We start from the raw sequence: 20,313 nt of genomic DNA on the forward strand, positions 1-20,313 counted from the left end.
ACTATAGAATGTTGCCAGAACAAATAACCAGAAACATAAAGATCCAAACAAAACCAGACACAAGGGTGTTTGTATCTCCAGCAGCAGTGGCAAATCTTCTCCTTTTGTACTCAAGTTTAATTCACAGTTGAAAAAAAGAGGAAAGAGACAAGAGAGAAACAATCTTGGTCCATTGGAGAAGCCCTGTGTGGCTAGGGAGAGCTCAAGGGCTTTGATTTCAAACCAGGCACTTTGACCAGCACTGTTATTAAAAGGCTCTGAACTGGAAACGTAATTTTGGTCATTAGTATGCAAATGAACCAACCAGGCGTCCCAATTTCCTCGCATAATTCCATTTATCTACATAGGAGAGCTCTGAGAACTAACCCAAAACTTTGGGAGGGGGCGGGTCTCGTATATGCAGAGATTCATACATAGTGTTTGTACTCGCCCCCAAACACATGTAAATGCTGAAGGCTCCTTCAGCTACACTAAACACTTGCCAAAGACAAGCGAATACTCCAGCTATCACTAGGAAGACAGCTTCCACCTGAGCCCTGCCCCTCTGCCAGACGGTCCGCAATCTACCCAACAAGAGACTCACTCACCTTTGGGCTTCTTCTTTTTGCTTTTCTAATTCTATGATCTTTCGCTCCTGTTCTTTCTGTTTCAACCATTCAGCCTCTATGGACTTTTGCTTCTGGAGTTGCTGCTTATTATGAATTTCTCTTAGTTCCTAGAAATAATCAAGACACAGTTTCTGTGATGACACAGGGGGCAGGGCATGAACTGCTTATCAACATGCAACATTTCATAGTGGGGAAGCCAAGGGCACTTAGGAGATATCATTTCAGGGCTGAAAAATGTTAGCTTGGAAAACTAAAATCACTTTACATTTGGACAGGATTGATCCCCAAGGACCGCTCAAAATTACATGTCCAGGACCACAACACATGTACCATTTCTCAGAATTTGTTTTACAAGGAACTTGCTGGGGGAGAAGCTGGTAATACTGTAAAGGCCCAGCAATAATAGAAGCATGGAACCAGTTTTTTGGGGTTTTTTTGGTACCAGGAATCGAACTCAGGACTTTATACTCGTGAGGCAGGTATGGTGCCACTGAGCTAAATCCCTGGCCCTGGAACCAGTTTTAAGACAGGGTGATGCTTCCTGAATAAAACCTCACAGTTCTTCTGATAGTGAATCTGCACCAACTTCTACTGGCTTTGAAATGACACACACCACCTCCGTTAAAAGCTCATGTTCGTCTTACGATAGATATTACTCCAATGGACAGCTCTCTGCTGTGACCTAATTCTCCCTCACCAGAGTCTATTTTCTTCAAATCACAACTCTTCTAGAGCCTCTTTTACTAAATCCAAAATGAGATTGCCAACTGCCTCCATCTAAGCCAGAAGTCAAATTGAAAATAAGAAGCTCTAATTTGTTTGGTTTTGTTTTTTGTTTTTAAGACAGAGCCTCACTATGTAGTTCAGGTGAGCTTTGAACTCACAGTGATCCTCCTGCCTCAGCCTCTCAAGTGCTAAGATAACAGGTGTGTACCACCACACCAAGCAAAAAGCTCTATTTTTTTTGGTACCGGGGATCGAACTCAGGACCTTGTACTTGCCATGCAGGAGGCGGAACCACTGAGCTAAATCCCCGGCTCAAAAAGCTCTGTTTTGATAATGACGTCTGTGGCTTGGATTTCCTCATTTGATACCAGCCCCAGGAAAAACTGTAATTTCCTTATTAGGCTATGGAAAATAAAATGAATTCTTAAAGTATTTGAATAAAATATATATTTCAAGTACTTGAATCAGAAGTTTAAACATCTCAAAGTGTGAAGAACAAGAAAACACTTATTGCAGTGGAATTCCGCAGATTCCACGGGACCCAATGGTCGGGAACAGATTCAGTCATACTCCACTCCTCTTACTTGGGCCAACAAGAGATCAATGAATCAAAGAGCCAATCGACTCTGAGACAAAGGCCTGCCCTGACTTCTGTCCTCCTGCTCACTGGCAAGTCCAGACCAGTAAGTTTCTTACAGGCCCTAAATTACTATCTTTATGAAATAAAAGATAAAAGGATTTGTTTGGTAGGTCAGTGTTAAAATGCACTTACTACTGGGAAACAGTTTGAAGGGTCAATCTTTTCCTATGAGACTATGAGATTATGTTTGAACACATAAATGTGTTTCATAAACTCTAAATGAGTCTGAGGGACTCTAAAAAGGGAATAAGATACAAGAAACATTTAACTAGCTGGGCATGGTGGTGCATGCCTGCAATCCCAGCACTTGGGAGGCTGAGGCAGGAGGATTGCTGGGAGTTTGAGACCAGCCTGGGCTACATAGTGAGTTCCAGGTCAGACTCAACTACACAGTGAGACCTTGTCTCAAAAAACAAACAAACAAAAAAAAATTTAACTGTAGATTAGGAAGGCAGAGAGGGAGAAAGTGGAGGCAGGGGAAAGCCAACAAGGAAAGAAGGGGCTTCCACGGGGAACTCAGCAGATGACAATGGGAATATCCAGGCATGGCAGAGGAGCAAGAGACAACACCGGTAGTGGTGTAACGGTGGGCTATTCCACAGCAGTAATCCTGAATGGGGAAGGGCATCCAGGACAGGAGCTTAGCTAGGGATCAGGGAAAGGTGGCCAAGAATGGAGACTGGAAAGTAACGATGAAGCCTTACTCTGACCATTTAAAGTTCTGTCTGAGAGAAGATCAACTCTAGGGAAAAGAATTCCATTAATTACCTTTATCACTGCCAAACTGTGGGCTAAAAAACGTAATTGATGTGCTAAAAATTCTTAAGTTTTCTTAGTAATTTGGAATCAAGAATAAATAGAGAGCTGGGCATGGTGGTGCATGCCTGTAATCCTAGCACTCGGGAGGCTGAGGCAGGAGGATCACTGTGAGTTCGAGACCAGCCTGGCCTACATAGTGAGTTCCAGGACAACCTCAACTACATAGTGAGGCCCTGTCTCAAAAAAAAAAAGGAAGAATAAATAGCAATCTCTAGTAACATGAATAAAAAATTCTGGTTAATATTTGAGTTGCTATTTCAAAGACAAACAGAATATAGTTCTGGGCTAATATCTGTTGTTAAGAGTAATTTCACTCTTGGCTCAAATTAACATCTCGACAGGAAAAGGATAAGAATGGAGGGATATTTAATCAAACTCTAAATATCCTAAGGGAGGGAAAAGAGCACTGAAAGTCAGCGTGCACACAGAGATAGGGACGTTCTTGTCTACCATTGGCCCAACGGAAAGACCCTTTTGAACTATTTTTTTTTTTTTTGGTACCGGGAATTGAACTCGGGTCCTTGTGCTTGCAAGGCAGGCCACTGAACCACTGAGCTAAATCCCCGGCCCTGAAAGACCCTTTAAAGAAATCGTAAAAAGTCATAAATAAGATTTGCATTTTTTTCCTATTTAAAATTTCACCCATAATAGCATAAAATTCTTAAAAGAGTTCAAAAAGATTAATTTATGGTTAAAAGAAAAAAACTAGTTAAAAGTTCCTGAACTTTTTTTTGTGGTATTGGGGATGGAATCTGGGTCTTCTGTACTGAGTTACATCTCTAGCCCTTTATTTTAAACTATGGTTTCATAAAGTTCCCCAGGCTGGGCTTGAACTTGCAATCTCCTGCCTCAGCCTTTCAGTGTGCTGGAATTACAAGTGTGCACTACCAGCCCCAGCCTGAATATTTCCTTTCTATACTGAACTACAATACTTGGATATAGATTAGTAGATCACTAATTAGTAGATAAAGTCAAGACAGATGGAAATATAAGAGGTAACTTGTTAGGAAGCACTATAAAATGAAAACAAGAAATGAATTTAACAAGTCTATAGGAAAAATCATGCCAATCAGACAATTCCAAAAAATTTAAAAAAAAATTTAAGAACAATTTTTAAATGCACCAAATACATGAAGAAAGATATATTAAAAAACAAATTTCTTTTTGAGGCTATCAGCAAGATGGGATAGGCTGAATCTATCTTTGGAACTATCCGTGCTAAGTTGCAGCTTCAAGAACCTCCAAGGAAATGGAGCTTGCAGGAGCCACAAAATAACAGATGTCAAAGGAGGTAACAGAAGGCTCTTGGCAGCTTCGGATCCAGATTTGAAGACTGCAACATTTCCTTCATTCAAGTCAAACGCTGCTGAGATACACAATTTTAAGGAAATCGAGGTGACCCCAGCAATCCTGGCAAGCATTCTAGGTCTTGGTTTTCCTTAGATGTGTGAGTGTAAGGCGGCATGAAGCAACAGAAGCAGAACACTTATAATGTGATGAAAATGTTTTTTAAAATGGTGAACTTCCGAGAAGGCAATCTGGAAATGCTGAAACGCATACTAAACACCAGTGAATGGCTTTCCTGCCTTGGCCATAACAAAGCCCATGTGGAACACCGAGTCCTTTCACACTGGGGTGGCAGATGGCCTCACTATTCTCTTGTTCCTTTTCAATGCTGTTAAAGAGGCTCAAGTCCAATTACAGTTATTCAAAGCATCCTTTCAGTTCCTCCAGGGGCCAAAAATTCAAGGTGACAAAAAATCTGGCGTCACTAAATTGTTTATTTACCGAAACTCATAAAACGACTGGGATAAACAGCTGATAAAAACTTTACCACACTAAATGTTATCAACTTTTCCCAGGGGTCAACCCAGGTAAAGTGAGCCCCAAAATCCTGAGAGAGAGAGAGAGAGAGAGAGAGGGAGAACAAAAAAAAATTACTAAGAATCAAAAGTCAGGATTTAGCTGAGTGGTGCTGCACCTGCCTGGCAAGCTCAAGGCGCTGAGTTCAATCCCTGGTACCACGGGGGAAAAAAAGTCAATATCTCATTTGTGACTCTATCTAAAAACATTTTTTTGTTTTGTTTTGCTTTTTGAGACAGGGTCTCACTATGTAGTTGAGACTGATCTGGAATTCACTATGTAGCCCAGGCTGGTCTCAAAATCAGTGATCCTCCTGCCTCAGGCTCCCGAGTGCTGGGATTACAGGCGTGCGCCACCACGCCCAGCAAAACATTTCAAAGCAATATGGTACTGCACATACAATTTTGGTAATTTTTTTCCTCAGTAAGTTCTATTCAAGGGCATATGTTTTACAGTAGGGTATAATGGGTAAAAATTCACATTATCTTCTAGTAAAGTAAGATTACATTCTTAAATATCACACAAGCATTCTTCTGTAATAGATAATGTGAAATAGGAAGAAAAGGTACAAAGGGGAAGGGGAAAAGAAGGGAATGGAATTAATACGAGAAAAAAATGGAAACAAAGTCTTTTTAGATAGAGAGGGGTTGAAGGGAGAGCAGGGGAATGGGGAAAAAATAAGCACCATGTTGGATTACGTCAAGGTGAAAATTTCCAATGATGAACGTCATTATATTGTATACCTTAAATGTACCAATAATAATAAAAAAAAAAGACGTATCAAGATATCCCCAAGCTATTCAAAAGGCTACAGCAGGAGCATGGCAAGTTTGATGCCAGTTTGGGCAACCTAGCAAGACTGTTTTAAAAAAATAATAATAGCCAGGCATGGTGGCACACGCCTATAATCCCAGCACTTGGGAGGCTGAGGCAGGAGGATCGCTGTGAGTTCCAGGTCAGTCTCAAGTACGTAGTGAGACCCTGCCTCAAAAAACAAAAAAACAAAAAAAACAAACATAAATAAATAAATAAAAACAATAAAGGTCTGGGAATGCAATTCCCTGGTAGAATGCCCGTGTTCTACCCTAGTGTTGAAAAGGAAAGGGGGGGGGGTCCGCTATTCATTATAAATACTTACATTGAAAAAAAAATCACAGATGTGTAGTCTATATAAAGTTAAAAAAATTTTATGATATAAAGTCTCACTATGTTGCCATGCTGGCCCTGAACTCCCGGGCTCAAGGGATCACACATGTACTGAGGACTACAGGCCTGTGTTGTGTCCAGCTGAAAATAATAAGATTTTTGTTTTTTTTTTTTTTGGTACCAGAGATTGAACTCGGGTCCTTGTGCTTGCAAGGCAGTCCACCGAACCGTTGAGCTAAATCCCCAGCCCAATAATAAGATTTTTATCACTGATAATATGAACAGATTCCCAGGAACAGAGAGCTGAGTTTCTTAACCAGAGCCTATGAAAAATCCTTGGCCCTACGAATGCTCTAAAACCACATGGAAGTGTGGGGTGTGTGGCCATCTTTCTGAAAGAGAAGCTCATAGCTTTGATTAGATTCACAAAGGGCCTCAGATCTTACAGATTATAACCACAATTTAAACTATGGTGAATAAAGAATCAGTCTTGTATCAGTCAAGAAAAAAAGAAAATCAGCTTGTTTTTTATTTTCTTCCCTAGACCAAAGGGGGGGGGGCAAATCATTTACTTCTTTTAAAGAGCTAAGATATTTGAACCATAAAACATGTTTGGACATCCAAACTATTTTGAAAGCAGCATGTTTGACAAACTGAATACCCAAGAAGATCCAACTATGTGTCTACTGAGAAATACGGCTCACTTTCAAGTTCAGGGCAGATGGCTGTTTCACTGCTATGCCAATGGGCATAGAATCACTTAATTACTGTGACAACTTCACCTTCACTGTGTTTTACAGACACTCAAGAATAGATGTATTGTGTGAGGTGCTGTTAGTGAAATATAAAGAAGTAACAGGTACAGGAATGCCTTCCAGAGACATTATTGTACATAAATGCCTATGAGAGAAAAAAAATTAACTACCAACAGAGAAGCCTATGAAAGGAGACCTGAAGTTAATGAAAATCTGTTTGCTAATTTGGACATCTAACTTTTTAAAAGCATTAATTTGATTTTTGCCACAGGCTATGTATTAGAAATGAGAGACAAACCAAACATACTTGGATTAATTACTTGAAATTCATGAACTCAATACCATAAATCAAAATTTTTATTAAAATTAAAATAATCTCATAGAAAACTGATCTAGGAACCAGCACCAGAAATTCCAGGTGTATAATGTACTATCCATATTAAGTCAAAAGTAGAAGTGCTTTTGTATAAACAGTCATGATCTCTCACCCCAAAGTAATGTGTAGCAATAAATATCAGACTTTTTCAAAGGGCTTTTGCATTTTAAAATACACTGACTTGCTGGGAATGGTGGTGCACGCCTGTAATTCAAGCACTTGGCAGGCTCAGGCAGGGGGATTGCTGCAAGTTCGAGGCTAGCCTGGGCTACGTGGTGAGTGAAGGCCAGCCTGAGCTATATATAACAAGACCCTGTCTCAAAAAACCCACTAGCTTTTCCTAATTAAGTGGTCAAAAATTTTAAACTACTACAGAATGACAAACCCAATGAAGATACAACTTGTACCTATATTTAAAAATCCAAAAAGTAGCTATTTTAGAACACAGAAACTCTTCCTGTCAAGGCAAACAAATATTCCATTTATCTGAAACTTTGAAAGTTCATTAATTCATGATGCATTGAAAGTAGGAGAAATACATTTACTGGTTACTTAAATTCTGAGAAGGGCTATACTTAATAATGTTTAAAACCATGCTTAAATATTACTTCTAAATCTGACATCAATATTTCTTCGAATAGCAAGGGCCATTTCCCATGGTTCAAACGTGTAGTCATTGTATCAGAATTCTCATGGGAGACTGGGGTAGGTGTGTGTGGAGAAGGAAGACAGAAAAACTGTCTTCTCTGCACCAGGATTAGGAGGCTGTGGTCAGTACCTTGGTAGTCCCAGAAAGAGAAAACAGACTCAGGTTTGTGCTGGAAATGGGAACTGTCTCTAAAATGTCCAAGCTTTAGAGTCAGAAAAGCAAAATCCTGTTACTTCAAGTACTGTATATGCCATTCTAAGGGATAAAGCTGTAAAGGGCATCAGTAAACTTAAGAATTTAAATGGGGATGGGAGGCTGAGGGAGGAGGAAGGTGAGTTGAAGGCAAGCCTGGGCTCCGCAGCAGTTGGAGGTGAGCCCAAACTACGGCTAAAAACTCAACCACCACCCACCCAACGAGGCTACTAGCATGGCAGACAGAGACTCTCATACATAACATCCACTAATGATTTGAACTCTGCGGAATATTGTAATTATTTGCTTGTATCTAAAGAATCTATATATACATGTTTATGTTTAAGGAATCTATATAAAGTTTCCACAATTACAAGTAAGGAGTTAGATGATTTTTATTACTTCTATATAGAAGGCTTTTCCAAAGGATCACACAGGTAATTTTATCTTGAACAAAATAAGGTCATAAACCATGAAACAGTCAAATATTACTCTACTGTTTACGAGAGAGCAATGTTGTTATTTGAAATCACACTGATTTCTCTTGCTGTCTCTCCATCTCCTCTTTCTGGATCTTTTTCTTTCCAGCACTGTTTCCCTTTGCATGCATGTTTTTCCTGACTTCTCATTCTGTTCTGCAGTTCTTTCTCCAGTTCTTTTTTTTTCTCCCCTTGTTGCTAAACATTTTGCCTTTCACTGCCTCCATAATGAATGAGCCTGCCATGAAAGCAAGTGTCTGAAACCAAGAGCATAAAAGCCTTAGTTAAGCAAACAACCTTATTTACCATAAGTGGCATTCTCATTTTAATATCAATTCAGTTCCCAAGAATAACTTTTAGATAAGGTATCATTATGGACAAATACTACGTTTCTGACCACCTCTGTGTCTAATTTAAGAAATCTGGATTTGCCAGGTATATTAAGGAATATGATTCTTCCTTCTGAATTAGTCCTAATTTTACTAAGAAATAAAATACTGTGTGCTTTTGGCATAATATACTGACCATGATACTGTCTCTTCAATGACGGGGAGATACACAGACACAAATCATAATAGAGTGCTCTTTCAAATCTATACAGGGGCAGATTCAGTGATCTAAAATACTTGTTACACAGACAAGACTCCAGCAAACAGTACCTTATCCAGCTTGTAATTCAGGGCTCACACTGTCACACACACAACTTGTCAAGAGGACAGATTCCATCATACTCCATGATTCATAATTACAGGTCATTATAAACATTTACAAAGAAGGCTTGGTACACTTGATGGTAAATGCTAGCTGAGACACTGAGCACTCATCTGCAGAGGGGACATGAAGCACAGAGCTGGAGGTGGTTCGTCATTCTTAGTCTGACAAAGATGTGCATTGCCTGAGGAGGGCATGGAGACCTTTAGAAAGAAGTCTAAGTGGATGACGCAGCCCAGGAGAACTGCCAGGCACTGCCACACTGCCTCCTCCACTGCCACTGACTGGAAGAAAGAAATGCTCCAATGTAAACGGCCATTCACATTAGGGCTTGTCCAGTACACAGCGACCAGACGGGAACCAACAAGGACCCGACTCTTCAACACGAAACGTAAAACCTAACCTCTTTGGGTGTTCATTGTTTTTATTTTCCTGGTACTGGGCATTGAACAAGGGCCTCTGCACTGAGCTACATCCCCAGCTCTTTTTCAGATTTTGAGACAAGGCCTCACTATGACACTAAATTGCCTGTGCTGGGCTCAAGCTTGCAGTCTTCCTGCTTCAGCCTCCCAGAGTGCTCGTATTACAGGTGTGCAACAGCACACCCGGCTTATCAGATTCTCTTTATCTGGCACACAATGGAACCTGGCAAACCTGCTCCTATCATACCTAAGACATTAAACACTAGAACACTAGGGTGTCAGTGCCCAGAAAAACGGCTCCAATGATACTAATGCCGCCAAGGCAAAGGGAAGTGAAGTGTACCACCCGAGAGTCCTCCCTATCAGTAATGGTGCTGGACACTTGTTCAAACCATAACTTTATACCTCTAGATAAGCACCAAAAATAAGAAAAACAATTATGTCTCTACATACCCTTTAGGCACATAGGAAATGTAATTCTAAAAAATACTGATTTTGATATAAACTGAAATATAAAAAAAGTTATAGACACACAGTAATTTTAATTAGATGTTTCTGGAACATGAATTTGAGAAGATGACTGATTTCTTAACATAAAAATGTTTGCTGTATGTTGAATATGTTCTAAAAGTAGCAATTTGTGGTGACTAAATTTGACCTACTATAATAAAACTTTCAGAAGTAGTGATTCACGCTAGCAATGATCAATAATAAAATCAATTATTCCCAACTAATTCACTGTTTTGTTATTTCATATAATCATAAAAAAACTACAATTTATAAAATTCACATTAAAGTCAACATAAATACAATGGTTGCCAACTGGGAAATGTCTAGCACAAGAGCGACTATCTTAGGGTGCGATAATTTCTCTTCTCCAACATCCCTATTTTTCATGCTTATTTAAAAAAAGGGCAAAGTTTACTCACTATGCTAATATTCCTGTTTCCTTTTTCAAGTAATCTTGATCTCAAATGTTACATCAGAAAGACACATCTTGGGATCTCTTTTTTTAGCGCTGAGGTGCAAACCCAGGATTTTGCACATGCTAAACAAGCGCTCTACAAGTGAGCTACATCCTCAGCTCCCATCTTTGGATCTTTTTTGTGAGATGTAAAGACCGTATCTATAAGGTAAATGTTTGTTTAAAGGAGCTGGGTGTGGCACACACCTGTAACCCCAACACCAGAGAGGCAGAGGCAAGAGGATCGCCCTGTTCGAGGCTGCATAGTGAGTTCAGGGCCATCCTGAACTACAAGAGGAGACCCTGAGTGGTCCTATCACTGGTTATTAGATCTTGGGTAGAGAAGGTGGAAGTGTAATTCTACCTGAACTGCAGAAAATAGGAGAAAACCCTCAAAAGAAGAAAGAATCTCAAACAAGACATTCTGAAAGAAAAAAATAAATCAAACTTTTTTAAAAGAAAAAATGTTAAAATATACTTAGTCTTTACCTTCTTTCTCATTTAAGAAACTAAATACACTGTCCAATTGCTGTCTTGGCCTTCACAAGCAGGGCTAATCAGGGTACAGTACATAGCCTGTCTAGTCTTTCTACTTAACTAGACAGAAACCGACTGCACTTGAAAGTAAGTGAATGATCTTCTGCAAGTAGTTTTGTTTTTTGGAAAAAGGAGAAGTGATTTTTGCTAAATATTATCCTCATTATCCTCAGTCAAAGCACTGAAAACAGGTTTAGTATCCTGGTTAACTGACCTTCAAATTGTGTACTAGCTTATGGTCAGTTAATTGTACCTTCTTTCACGTGAGCCATCTTCACGAACACCAAATGTAACTGCTAAATCCTAATTCTTTTCTACCAGAAAAGAAGGTTTAGAACACAGCAGATTCATTCCATCAGGACTAGATTTGTGGAATGCCTGCTTAACTGCCAATGCCAAGGCAAGGCAAAGTACTATTTTTTATCTTTGATGTGAACATTCTAAATGAACTGTTGTTATATCAAGAGGGACATCAAAAAAAATCCCAAGGGGCAGGTTACTGGCTCTTCCTAGTCTATTTCATCACAAAATAATGAATATATGGGCTAAAAATCACAGCAACCAACAAAATACTACTTCACATTTTTCAGTGTGTTCACAACAAAAGTGGGCAGGAGACCCTGAAGAAGCTAAACATTAATTCAGTCTCTGGGTGGTCTCAATAAAATTATAAATCATTTGATTCTTCAATTTAATTCCTTCTGTTTTGGTTCACTGGGTTTCAGAGGAATTCTAGAAATAATAACCATAAGACAACACAACGTATTCACTAAATCTTCTAAAGCAATGTTAAATAGCAAAACAATAGGGCTAATATTGGCTTGTGAATCGTTTTGCCATATTAAGTTTAAAGTTAATAAATAATGGCAAACCAAACTAAAATTAAAAAGACAGAAACAAATGTTCTTATTTAAAAGCAGGTATACTTAGAGTAAAGGGTCAGTGGAATAAGAGGGCTAATGTTAGCCTCTGTGTAAGAAGAAGCCAGAGCAGCAAAAGCCAGATGGTAACTAGTCAAGATTGACTCCTACCACATTTTAAGGATGTTCTCTTCAGCAACACAATGGCACTTTAATTGCCAAAGTTATTAAATCCACAATTTCTTGGCATTAATCAAAAGTCTCCCTCTGGAGTACTATTTTCTAATATCTGAACTTTGTTTTAGGAGTCAAATTTCTAGGAAAAAAGAATACACAAAAACCATAAGGCAAGGGCCGGGGATTTAGCTCAGCGGTTCGGTGGCCTGCCTTCCAAGCACAAGGACCCGAGTTCAATCCCCGGTACAAAAACAACAACAAAAAAAACCAAAAAAACAAAAAACCATAAGGCAAGGGCCGGGGATTTAGCTCAGCGGTTCGGTGGCCTGCCTTCCAAGCACAAGGACCCGAGTTCAATCCCCGGTACAAAAACAACAACAAAAAAAACCAAAAAAACAAAAAACCATAAGGCAAAAATCTGTACTACTACTAGTATCCCAAAGACAGCCAAACACTTAACAGTTTATATTCTAAGACTACTAAAATGAATTGTAAAACTGCAATAATGTTGTATTCTTTTTGTTTAAAACAGTGATGTTACAATGAGAGCGACTGTGAACATTTTTTATTGTAAAGATGAACTTACAGCTGTACTTCTAATACTTATATATCACACACAATCACATATGTAAAAATACAGAACAGAGTGTGCGTTCACACACAATGTAAACATGGAAGCAAAGTAAAGGGAAATACTAGGTTGGCTAAATAGTATTTCCCTTAGGAGCACTTTCCTGGAATTGTACAACTGAGAAAAGTTCCATTCTGAGTGCTCTGAAAGAACAGCACAAACACCTCCTATTTAGATGTCTAGACAAACTGGCCTAGTCTCTCAATTCAGAGGTCAACTAAAAATCTCAAGAATGCTGCTTTGTAATTTTTTTTTTTTGAGACAGAGTTTCACTGTGTAAGATAGGCTGGCCTCAATCTTGAGGCAATCCTCCTGTCTTTGCCTCCCTAGTGCAGGGATTACAAGTATGCACCTCATGCCTGGCTTGCTTTCTAATTTTTAAACATTTTTTTTTGTTTGTTTAGTAATATAAAATAGGAGTTTTACTTCCTCCTACTAGCAAAAGCTAAATTGGCCACAATCAGATATAAAGGTTTTAAGCTACCTACAAAAAGCACGGTAACCCATGCCTGTAATTCCAGCTATCTGGGAGGCTGAGGCAGGAGGATGGCAAGTTAGAGGCCAGCTTTGGAAACTTAGTGAGACACTGTCTCAAAATAAACAATTTAAAAAAGGCTGGAGATGTAGCTCAATGGTATAGCACCAGGGGGTTCAATTCTCAGTACTGCAAAAAGAAAACAGAGACAAAAGGAAAAACAATCTTTGGAGGGGAAAAAGTATAACATTCAATTTCTGATAAGAACATAACTGAATAAAAACCCTAATATCTATTTGCATCTAAAGTAATTATTTTTAAGAAATGAACTATTCTAGCTTTATAAGATAACATTCTTAAAATGACAAAGTTGTAAAGTTAAATTCAAAACACCACATTTGCAAGAAGCTGTGATCTTAACTATCTAACATTTCCCCAGAGCACTGACATTTTCCTGAGTTCTACTATGCAAATGCAACAAACCATACACCACTTCTGCCACAGAGACAAAAGCAATTACTCCAGTAAACAGTAAAATTAAAAACTGTGAAGCAACAAAATTAAGGATCTACATTTAAGCACAATTTTGAAGCTAAGAAGTGGCAGAAAAATTCTCACTTTTATAGGAGAAAACAATCCCATTTAGTAGTCTTCAAAGAACTGAGGAAAAGGAAGCTTTTGTGGCCTAGTTTTTAGAATTCAACTTGATATGGTTATAAATAGACAAAAGAATGGAAATGAATAAAAATATAATTCAATAAAAATACAATTCAGATTAAAGACAGATGTCATGCTGGGCCCACCCATTCAGGCCTAATTTATAGGTGTCAGATTCATTTTGATATTGGAAAGGAGAAAACTGCAATTTAGATAGTGTACTGCTCTTTCATGCATGCGAAGGCTCTCATAAGGCTGATAAACCAGTGCAACAAATTTTTCTGCCTGGGATTCAATATCAACTAATCACCTGGACAGTTAGAAAAATTAAAGGGTAGGACATACATGTAGGCACATGGAGAATAATTACCTTCAGCTGGTTATTGAAAATATCAATCTCCTGCAGTTTTGACCTAGTTTCTTTTTCCACCTCATCCAGTTGGTCTCGTAGCTGCTGCCGAACTAATTCTTTTGCTTCTAAGGCTCTTTTGAGTGTAAGAAGCGAATCTCCTATTTTAGAAAAACATTGCAAGATAGGAAAAACTTAAACTGGCAGCAAGGAAAATGTTATTTAATGTTGTCATGTCACTTAAGGAAGTTGTTACTGCTAAAAAAGGAAAACCCAGGAGTGGGGGTGCAAAGTGTGCTTAGCATGCTTGAGGCCCTGGGTTTGATCCCCAAAACAAATAAACAAACAAAAAAGATAGGGAAAGTTCAACTTTAAAGACAAAATACTTACTGTGCAAACTGTTCTGTTGAACTTGTTTTAATTGGTCATTGAGTACCTGTTTTTCTGGAATAAGTCTTCCAAGCATTTGCTGAGATTCCTAGAAGGGAGAACATGAAGGATAGTGAATGATAAGAAACACTATTATGTACACACTCAACATCAGGCAGCACTTAAGTCAGTTTTCCTGGCCCTCAGAGACACTCCTAATCTCATTCCAAATCCTTCACGGTGAACACATCTAATCATTAGTCAGGTAGCTTTTGCTTTCTTGTCAAGGAATTAACTTTCTGCCAAATGCTTTTCACTAAAATAAAGACAGTTATAATTCCCATGATGTTGATTACATTTTTGTTGGCTTTCTGGATATTTATACGGTTTTAAAAATGGCATTTCTTAAGTACAACCCTGCAGAGAAAAAATTTGATGATAATTTCTCAATTGCATGGGGATCAGGTACAAATGCAGTGACCCTGTTGCTCAGAAGATAACTCAGTAGGAAGTATTCTATTATTTTAATCTGAGCTTTGATATTTAATACAGTGGAATTTAGATTTACCATATATTTTATGGTAGAAGCAGAAGTAAAAAAGTAATTTATCATAAGTAGAGTCCTAGCTGCCATACAAGCTTTAGAAACTTTAAACAGGTACCCAAAACTCTTGAACTGACACAAGAAAAGAAGCTAAAACCACATATCATACAAGGCTATTTGGAGTTTTCATGGCTAAACTGCCAAGCACAATAAGTTCACCGAAATTATGCTATATAGTTTCTACATGACTCAGTAAAATGGCAGCCTTTCCAGGATAAAATATGTAATGTTTGACTTTTTTATTCTGAGAAAAAATGATCTCTAAGGGGCTGGGGATGTAGCATAGGGGTATAGTGCTTGCCTAGTATCCAAGAGACCCTGAGTTCAACTTTTAGGACTACAAAGCAAGAAAGCAAGCAAACAAACAAACAAAAAACAACAACAAAACCTGAAAGATCTCCAAGTGCTGACTTTTGGTTTGAAAAGATAAAAATGCCTTATTTTAAAACAATCATCAGAGGCTCAAAACCAGTTTCCTGGAACACCCACCTTTAGATAGAAACCATTTTTTGCCCGGAATAAATCTTTGTGTGTTCTAGGCCTGAATGGCAGAGAGGCTAGCTCAACAGAGAGGATTTAGAGGCCTCTTCTATGAGTAATTCAACTGCACACCCTGCCTCTCAAGAAACTTCAGGAAACAGAATATACAAATCAGGTCACCTCCCGAAGAAGAACAGCTAACTGAATTTGTCCTTTTCTCACTCTCTTCCCTCAATTATGGCAAGGGATCTTCCTGGATCCCAAAGTTTCTTTTCGGAACTGAGACAAATGTGGAAATAATAAGATAAAGCTTGGCTCAGGTCACTCGATTAAAATTTTACTTTGAAATGTATAGCGTAAGTTTCTAAAATAAACCAGTACTAAGGGCTCCCTGACTCATTTGCAAGTACCTGTTAATCCACATAAGGAAAAGAGAACCAACATCTCACTGCCTGTTATGCATCCCTCCTTCTTTAAACTGTGCCTTATTTTTCACTTCACTATTTTCTCAAGAATCTTGATCTGTATACATTACTAACAGTTGAACATTCTAAGCATCAGTCCTAAATAATAAAAATGTATTTGTTTAAACATTTGGCAATAATACTGGTATCCTGAACCATGACCTTTATTAAACCTAAGTTTTCCATTAATTTATTTTATGAAACTTCTCATCAACAGTTAATGAAACACTTAAGTGATATATGATTCTGATATAGAAGAATTAAAAAATGTACTTTTAAAACAATTCTGGCAATGAACTTCTGATATTAATAACTTTATATGTTCATATTCCAAAATCTCAAACAGACAAGGGCTTTCTCTGGACTACCCAGTACATGTAACAACAACTGACCGAACTAAAGGAAACAGACAAATGGGTAATATCGGTTTTCACATTTCTCTTTCAGTAGCTGACAAAAGTAGTCACAAAATCAGTAAGGACAGAAGACTGAACTAGCTCTTACTATTCCATCAATCAAAGAAGAAACAGCAAGAAAACATTTTGGATGGAACATGAAAATACACGTCGGGAGTGGCGGCATACGTTTGTAACCCCAGTACTCAGCAGGCTGAGGCAGCAGAATCTCCATGAGTTCGAGGCCAGCTGGGCCACACAGTGAGGGCAAGGCCAGTTTGAACTACAGAGTGAGACCCCGTCTCACAAATCAAAAAAGAAAAATGAAACAAAAACAAAAGACTAGATCTGGTCACACATGTTTATAATCCCAATTCTCCGGGAAGCTGAGGCAGAAGGATCCTAAATTTGATCCCAGAGTGGGCATTGTAGGGATTTAGCAAGACCCTGCCTCAAAGGTGAAAATTAAAAGGGCTGGGAATATAGCTCAGTACAAAAGTCCTGGATTCCATCTCCACTGCAAAAAGGAAAACACAAAATATGAAAAGATCCATGGAATATGAATACAGCAGTGCTGAAAAGGAAATTTATAACTTAAAACACTTATATCAGAAATAATATGTCCAAATTCAATCTCTGAGCTTCCTGCTGAAGAAGTTAACAAAAAGAAAAAGTCCAAATAAGTAAATGGAAGGAAACAATAAAGAAAAAAGTAGCTGAAATAGAAAACAGTCATCAGGAAGAAAGAATAAAGCCAAAGAGCTTATTTTTAAATAAAAATCAATAAAAACAATGAACTTCCTGCTAGAATGATTAAGAAAAGCAGCTGGGGGAATAAATAGCAGGAAGAGAAAAGAAGGGGAGAAAGGGACAGCTGGTGGCAGGAAAAGAGAGGCAACATAAATTACCAATATCAGAAATGAAAGGTGGGCTTACACTACCGATACAACAGACTTACAAAGCATAATATAAGAATAACTTTATGTAAATAATTTCAAGGAACTGAATAAATTCATAGAAAGTTACAAATAAATTATGAATAGCTCTGTGCCTACTGACTTTATTTATTTATTTATTTATTTATTTATTTATCTTCCCCCAATACCAGAAGTCGAACTCAAGACCTTGTGCTTGTGAGGCAGGCATGGCACTACTGAGCTAAACCCCCTGCCCTTACTGAATTTATTTTACAATTAAAAATCCTATTATGAAGAAATATCGTAGCCCAAAAAGGCTTCGCTGATAAACATTGCCAAAAATTTAAAGAACTACCATCTCAACACAAGTATTTTTATTTTATTTATTTATTTATTTGGTACCAGGGATCAAACTCGGGTCTCCTTGAGCTTTCGAGGCAGGCAGTGGAGCCACTAAGCTAAATCCCCGGCCCCAAGACAAGTATTTTCAAAATAGAGATGGAATATGCTCCAACTTATTTTTCAGGCCAGTATTACTCTGATAGTAAAACTAGAAAAGGATATTACAAGAAAAGTACAGGCCAATATCAATCATGAATTTACATGAAAAGATCCTTCATAAATGGCAAGTTGAACATAGTGAAATATTTTTATAAAGGAATTCCCTGTACCTGACACAGGGCATCTACAGAAAATGAAGTTGCACAGGTAATGGTGAAAGAGCTTCCTTCTAAGATTTAGGATAACCTTCTCAGGACCTCCACTCAGTATAGTACCAGAGGCCCAGTCAAACAGTGAGATACACACACAGAAGTATAAAGAGTATACAAAGGGGCCAGAGATTTAGCTCAGTGCCACTGCTCCTGCCCTGCAAGCACAAGGTCCTGAGTTTGATGCCCCGTGTTCTTGGTGACCTCGTCTCCCCCTGGAATCCCAGAAACCTGCCATGGCCTTAGGACACTGGCACTGCTCTTGTCCCGCATAGACCTTGTCCTGCCAGGTATCCACATGACCCACAGGGCTTGGCGGCTTAGCCTCCCCGCCAGGTCTACTCAGATGTCACCCTCACAAAGGCCTGCCTTGACCTTGATGAAAATCACATCCACTCCTACCCCCAGGACTGCGCCCCTTCCCTGATCACTCTGCACGGCACTTTCCACTGTCTCATAAATTCACAACTTTATCATCCTTCACCATCCAGTACCTGTCCTTCCTCTAATCGGAGGGCAAGGCACACTGAGCACGCCCCGTCCCCTGCCTGTGGTCGCTGCCGTGCTCACCCAGCAGTGCTTGGCAAAGATTCCTTGTCTGTGTACTCCACGGCCCACATCTATGGCAAGGACCCTCACCAGGCTCCTTCATTACTGCTTCCCAGCACCCAGTGCGTGGGAGATTTGCTGAACTAGCGAATGAAGAAATGAATTAGTGAAAAGCACGTAGGGCTAACAGCTCTCACAGGACACCGTTTCTCACCTGTAACTGTTGCTGTAAGTGAGTGATTTCAGCAATTCTCAACTCTCTAGATTTGTTTGTGCTCTCAATTTCTTGCCTTTGAGTGGCCAATCGACATCTGATATCTTGCAGTTTTCCTTCCAGCTGATGTTTTTTATCATTCTTTAACAAACGAAAGGTAACAGAATTTACTACCATTTTAATAACTGGTATAGATATAAGCATATCCAATACATAAGAAATTTCACTCACTAGAGCTTCTAATTCAAATTCCAAAGTCTTTTTCTTTGCTTTCAGGACAACTATGTCCTCTTGTTCTTTGTTTCTTTGATTTAAGAGCTCTTGTCTTCGATTCCGTTCCCATTCGAGTTGTCGCTGCCTTTCAAGCTCTCGTTTTGCAGCCTAGACATTTACAAAAGACAGCTCATTAATTTTTTGATTCTTATACTATACAGTATCTCTTAACAAAAGAATCATCTACTGAGTCTTTCTTTTTGAGGATGAGATTAGACACTACAAGAAATAACAATAACACAAAACAATAAAAGTACAGTGTTCTATGGGAAAAAAAGGAATATTCAGAACTATTATATTTACTTAAGACAAGAACTGATAGGATCAGTTCACATGGAAATTTTATTCTGCAAGCCTTTAAGGATGCAAGACATGCTATATAAAATAAAAACTCCCAGAATATAATCAAACAAAACTTGGCTTTCTCCCATTGCAAGAAAAATTATTATATACTGGCTGAACATCCCATCCAGAATGCTAGGGACTGGAGGGGTTTCAAATTAGAATTTATTTCCAGAAACCTAATATATAAAATGCAAAATAAAAGACAAATAGTAAGAAAAAAAGAGTAAGAAAATAGTATTATAACCCAGCATGGTCAACGTATCTAAAGTATATCTTGCCAGGCATGGTGGCACACGCCTGTAATCCCAGCACTCAGGAGGCTGAGGCAGGAGGATCACTGTGAGTTCGAGACCAGCCTGGGCTACATAATGAGTTCCAGGTCAGTCTCAACTATGTACTGAGACCCTGTCTCAAACAAACAAACAAACAAACAAACAAAAAAAAAACAAAAAAACCCAAATAAAGTATATCTTGATTTAGTGTAATTGCCTTACATGTTTTTTGGTTCATTAATCGGCTGTTAATCTGTTTATGATAATTAACTTGATATAGACATATAAAATAAATGAATGAACATGAAGCAGCCAAAGAGAGAGAAAGAGAGAGAGAGAGAGAGAGAGAGAGGGAGGGAGGGAGGGAGGGAGGGAGGGAGAAAAGATGGGCATGGACGGGAAGGGAAACGGAGATGTGTTCTATACATGAACCAATTTCCCACCATGAATGTATTCATTATGTACTAAAAAAAACTTTCTCCATAGCCTTGAATGGTTGGCAATCCCTAGTCTGTAAATCCAAACTTGGTTTGGGTTTTTTAAGACAGGGTCTTACTATGCATTCTAGGCTGGTCTTGAACTCACTGCAATCTTCCTGCCTCAGCCTGCTGAGTCCTGGGATTACAGGTGTGTGTCACCATGTCTGGTGGTAAGTGTGACCTTTCTGAGGGGAGTTTCAGATTTT

General features: G+C 38.7%; 1 protein-coding gene across 8 annotated transcripts in view; it reads right to left on the reverse strand.

Moving 5' to 3' along the window:
• The window catches only part of Itsn1 (intersectin 1), a 195,182-nt gene that overhangs the window by 84,205 nt on the left and 90,664 nt on the right, over positions 1–20,313 (reverse strand). For 7 of the 8 annotated variants that reach the window (XM_010608686.3, XM_010608684.3, XM_010608685.3 and 4 more), the window contains 5 exons: positions 18,970–19,119; positions 18,739–18,879; positions 14,427–14,514; positions 14,058–14,197; positions 588–715 (listed from right to left, as the gene is read on the reverse strand). In XM_010608686.3, coding sequence (XP_010606988.1) covers positions 588–715; positions 14,058–14,197; positions 14,427–14,514; positions 18,739–18,879; positions 18,970–19,119 — 647 coding nt within the window. Of the gene's footprint in view, positions 1–587; positions 716–8,210; positions 8,511–14,057; positions 14,198–14,426; positions 14,515–18,738; positions 18,880–18,969; positions 19,120–20,313 lie in introns of those variants that run through there. The other variant, XM_010608688.3, reaches the window with a different exon arrangement.

Source organism: Fukomys damarensis, unplaced genomic scaffold (genome assembly GCF_012274545.1).
Source record: "Fukomys damarensis isolate Sample0158 unplaced genomic scaffold, DMR_v1.0_HiC HiC_scaffold_24, whole genome shotgun sequence".
Lineage (NCBI taxonomy): Eukaryota > Metazoa > Chordata > Mammalia > Rodentia > Bathyergidae > Fukomys > Fukomys damarensis.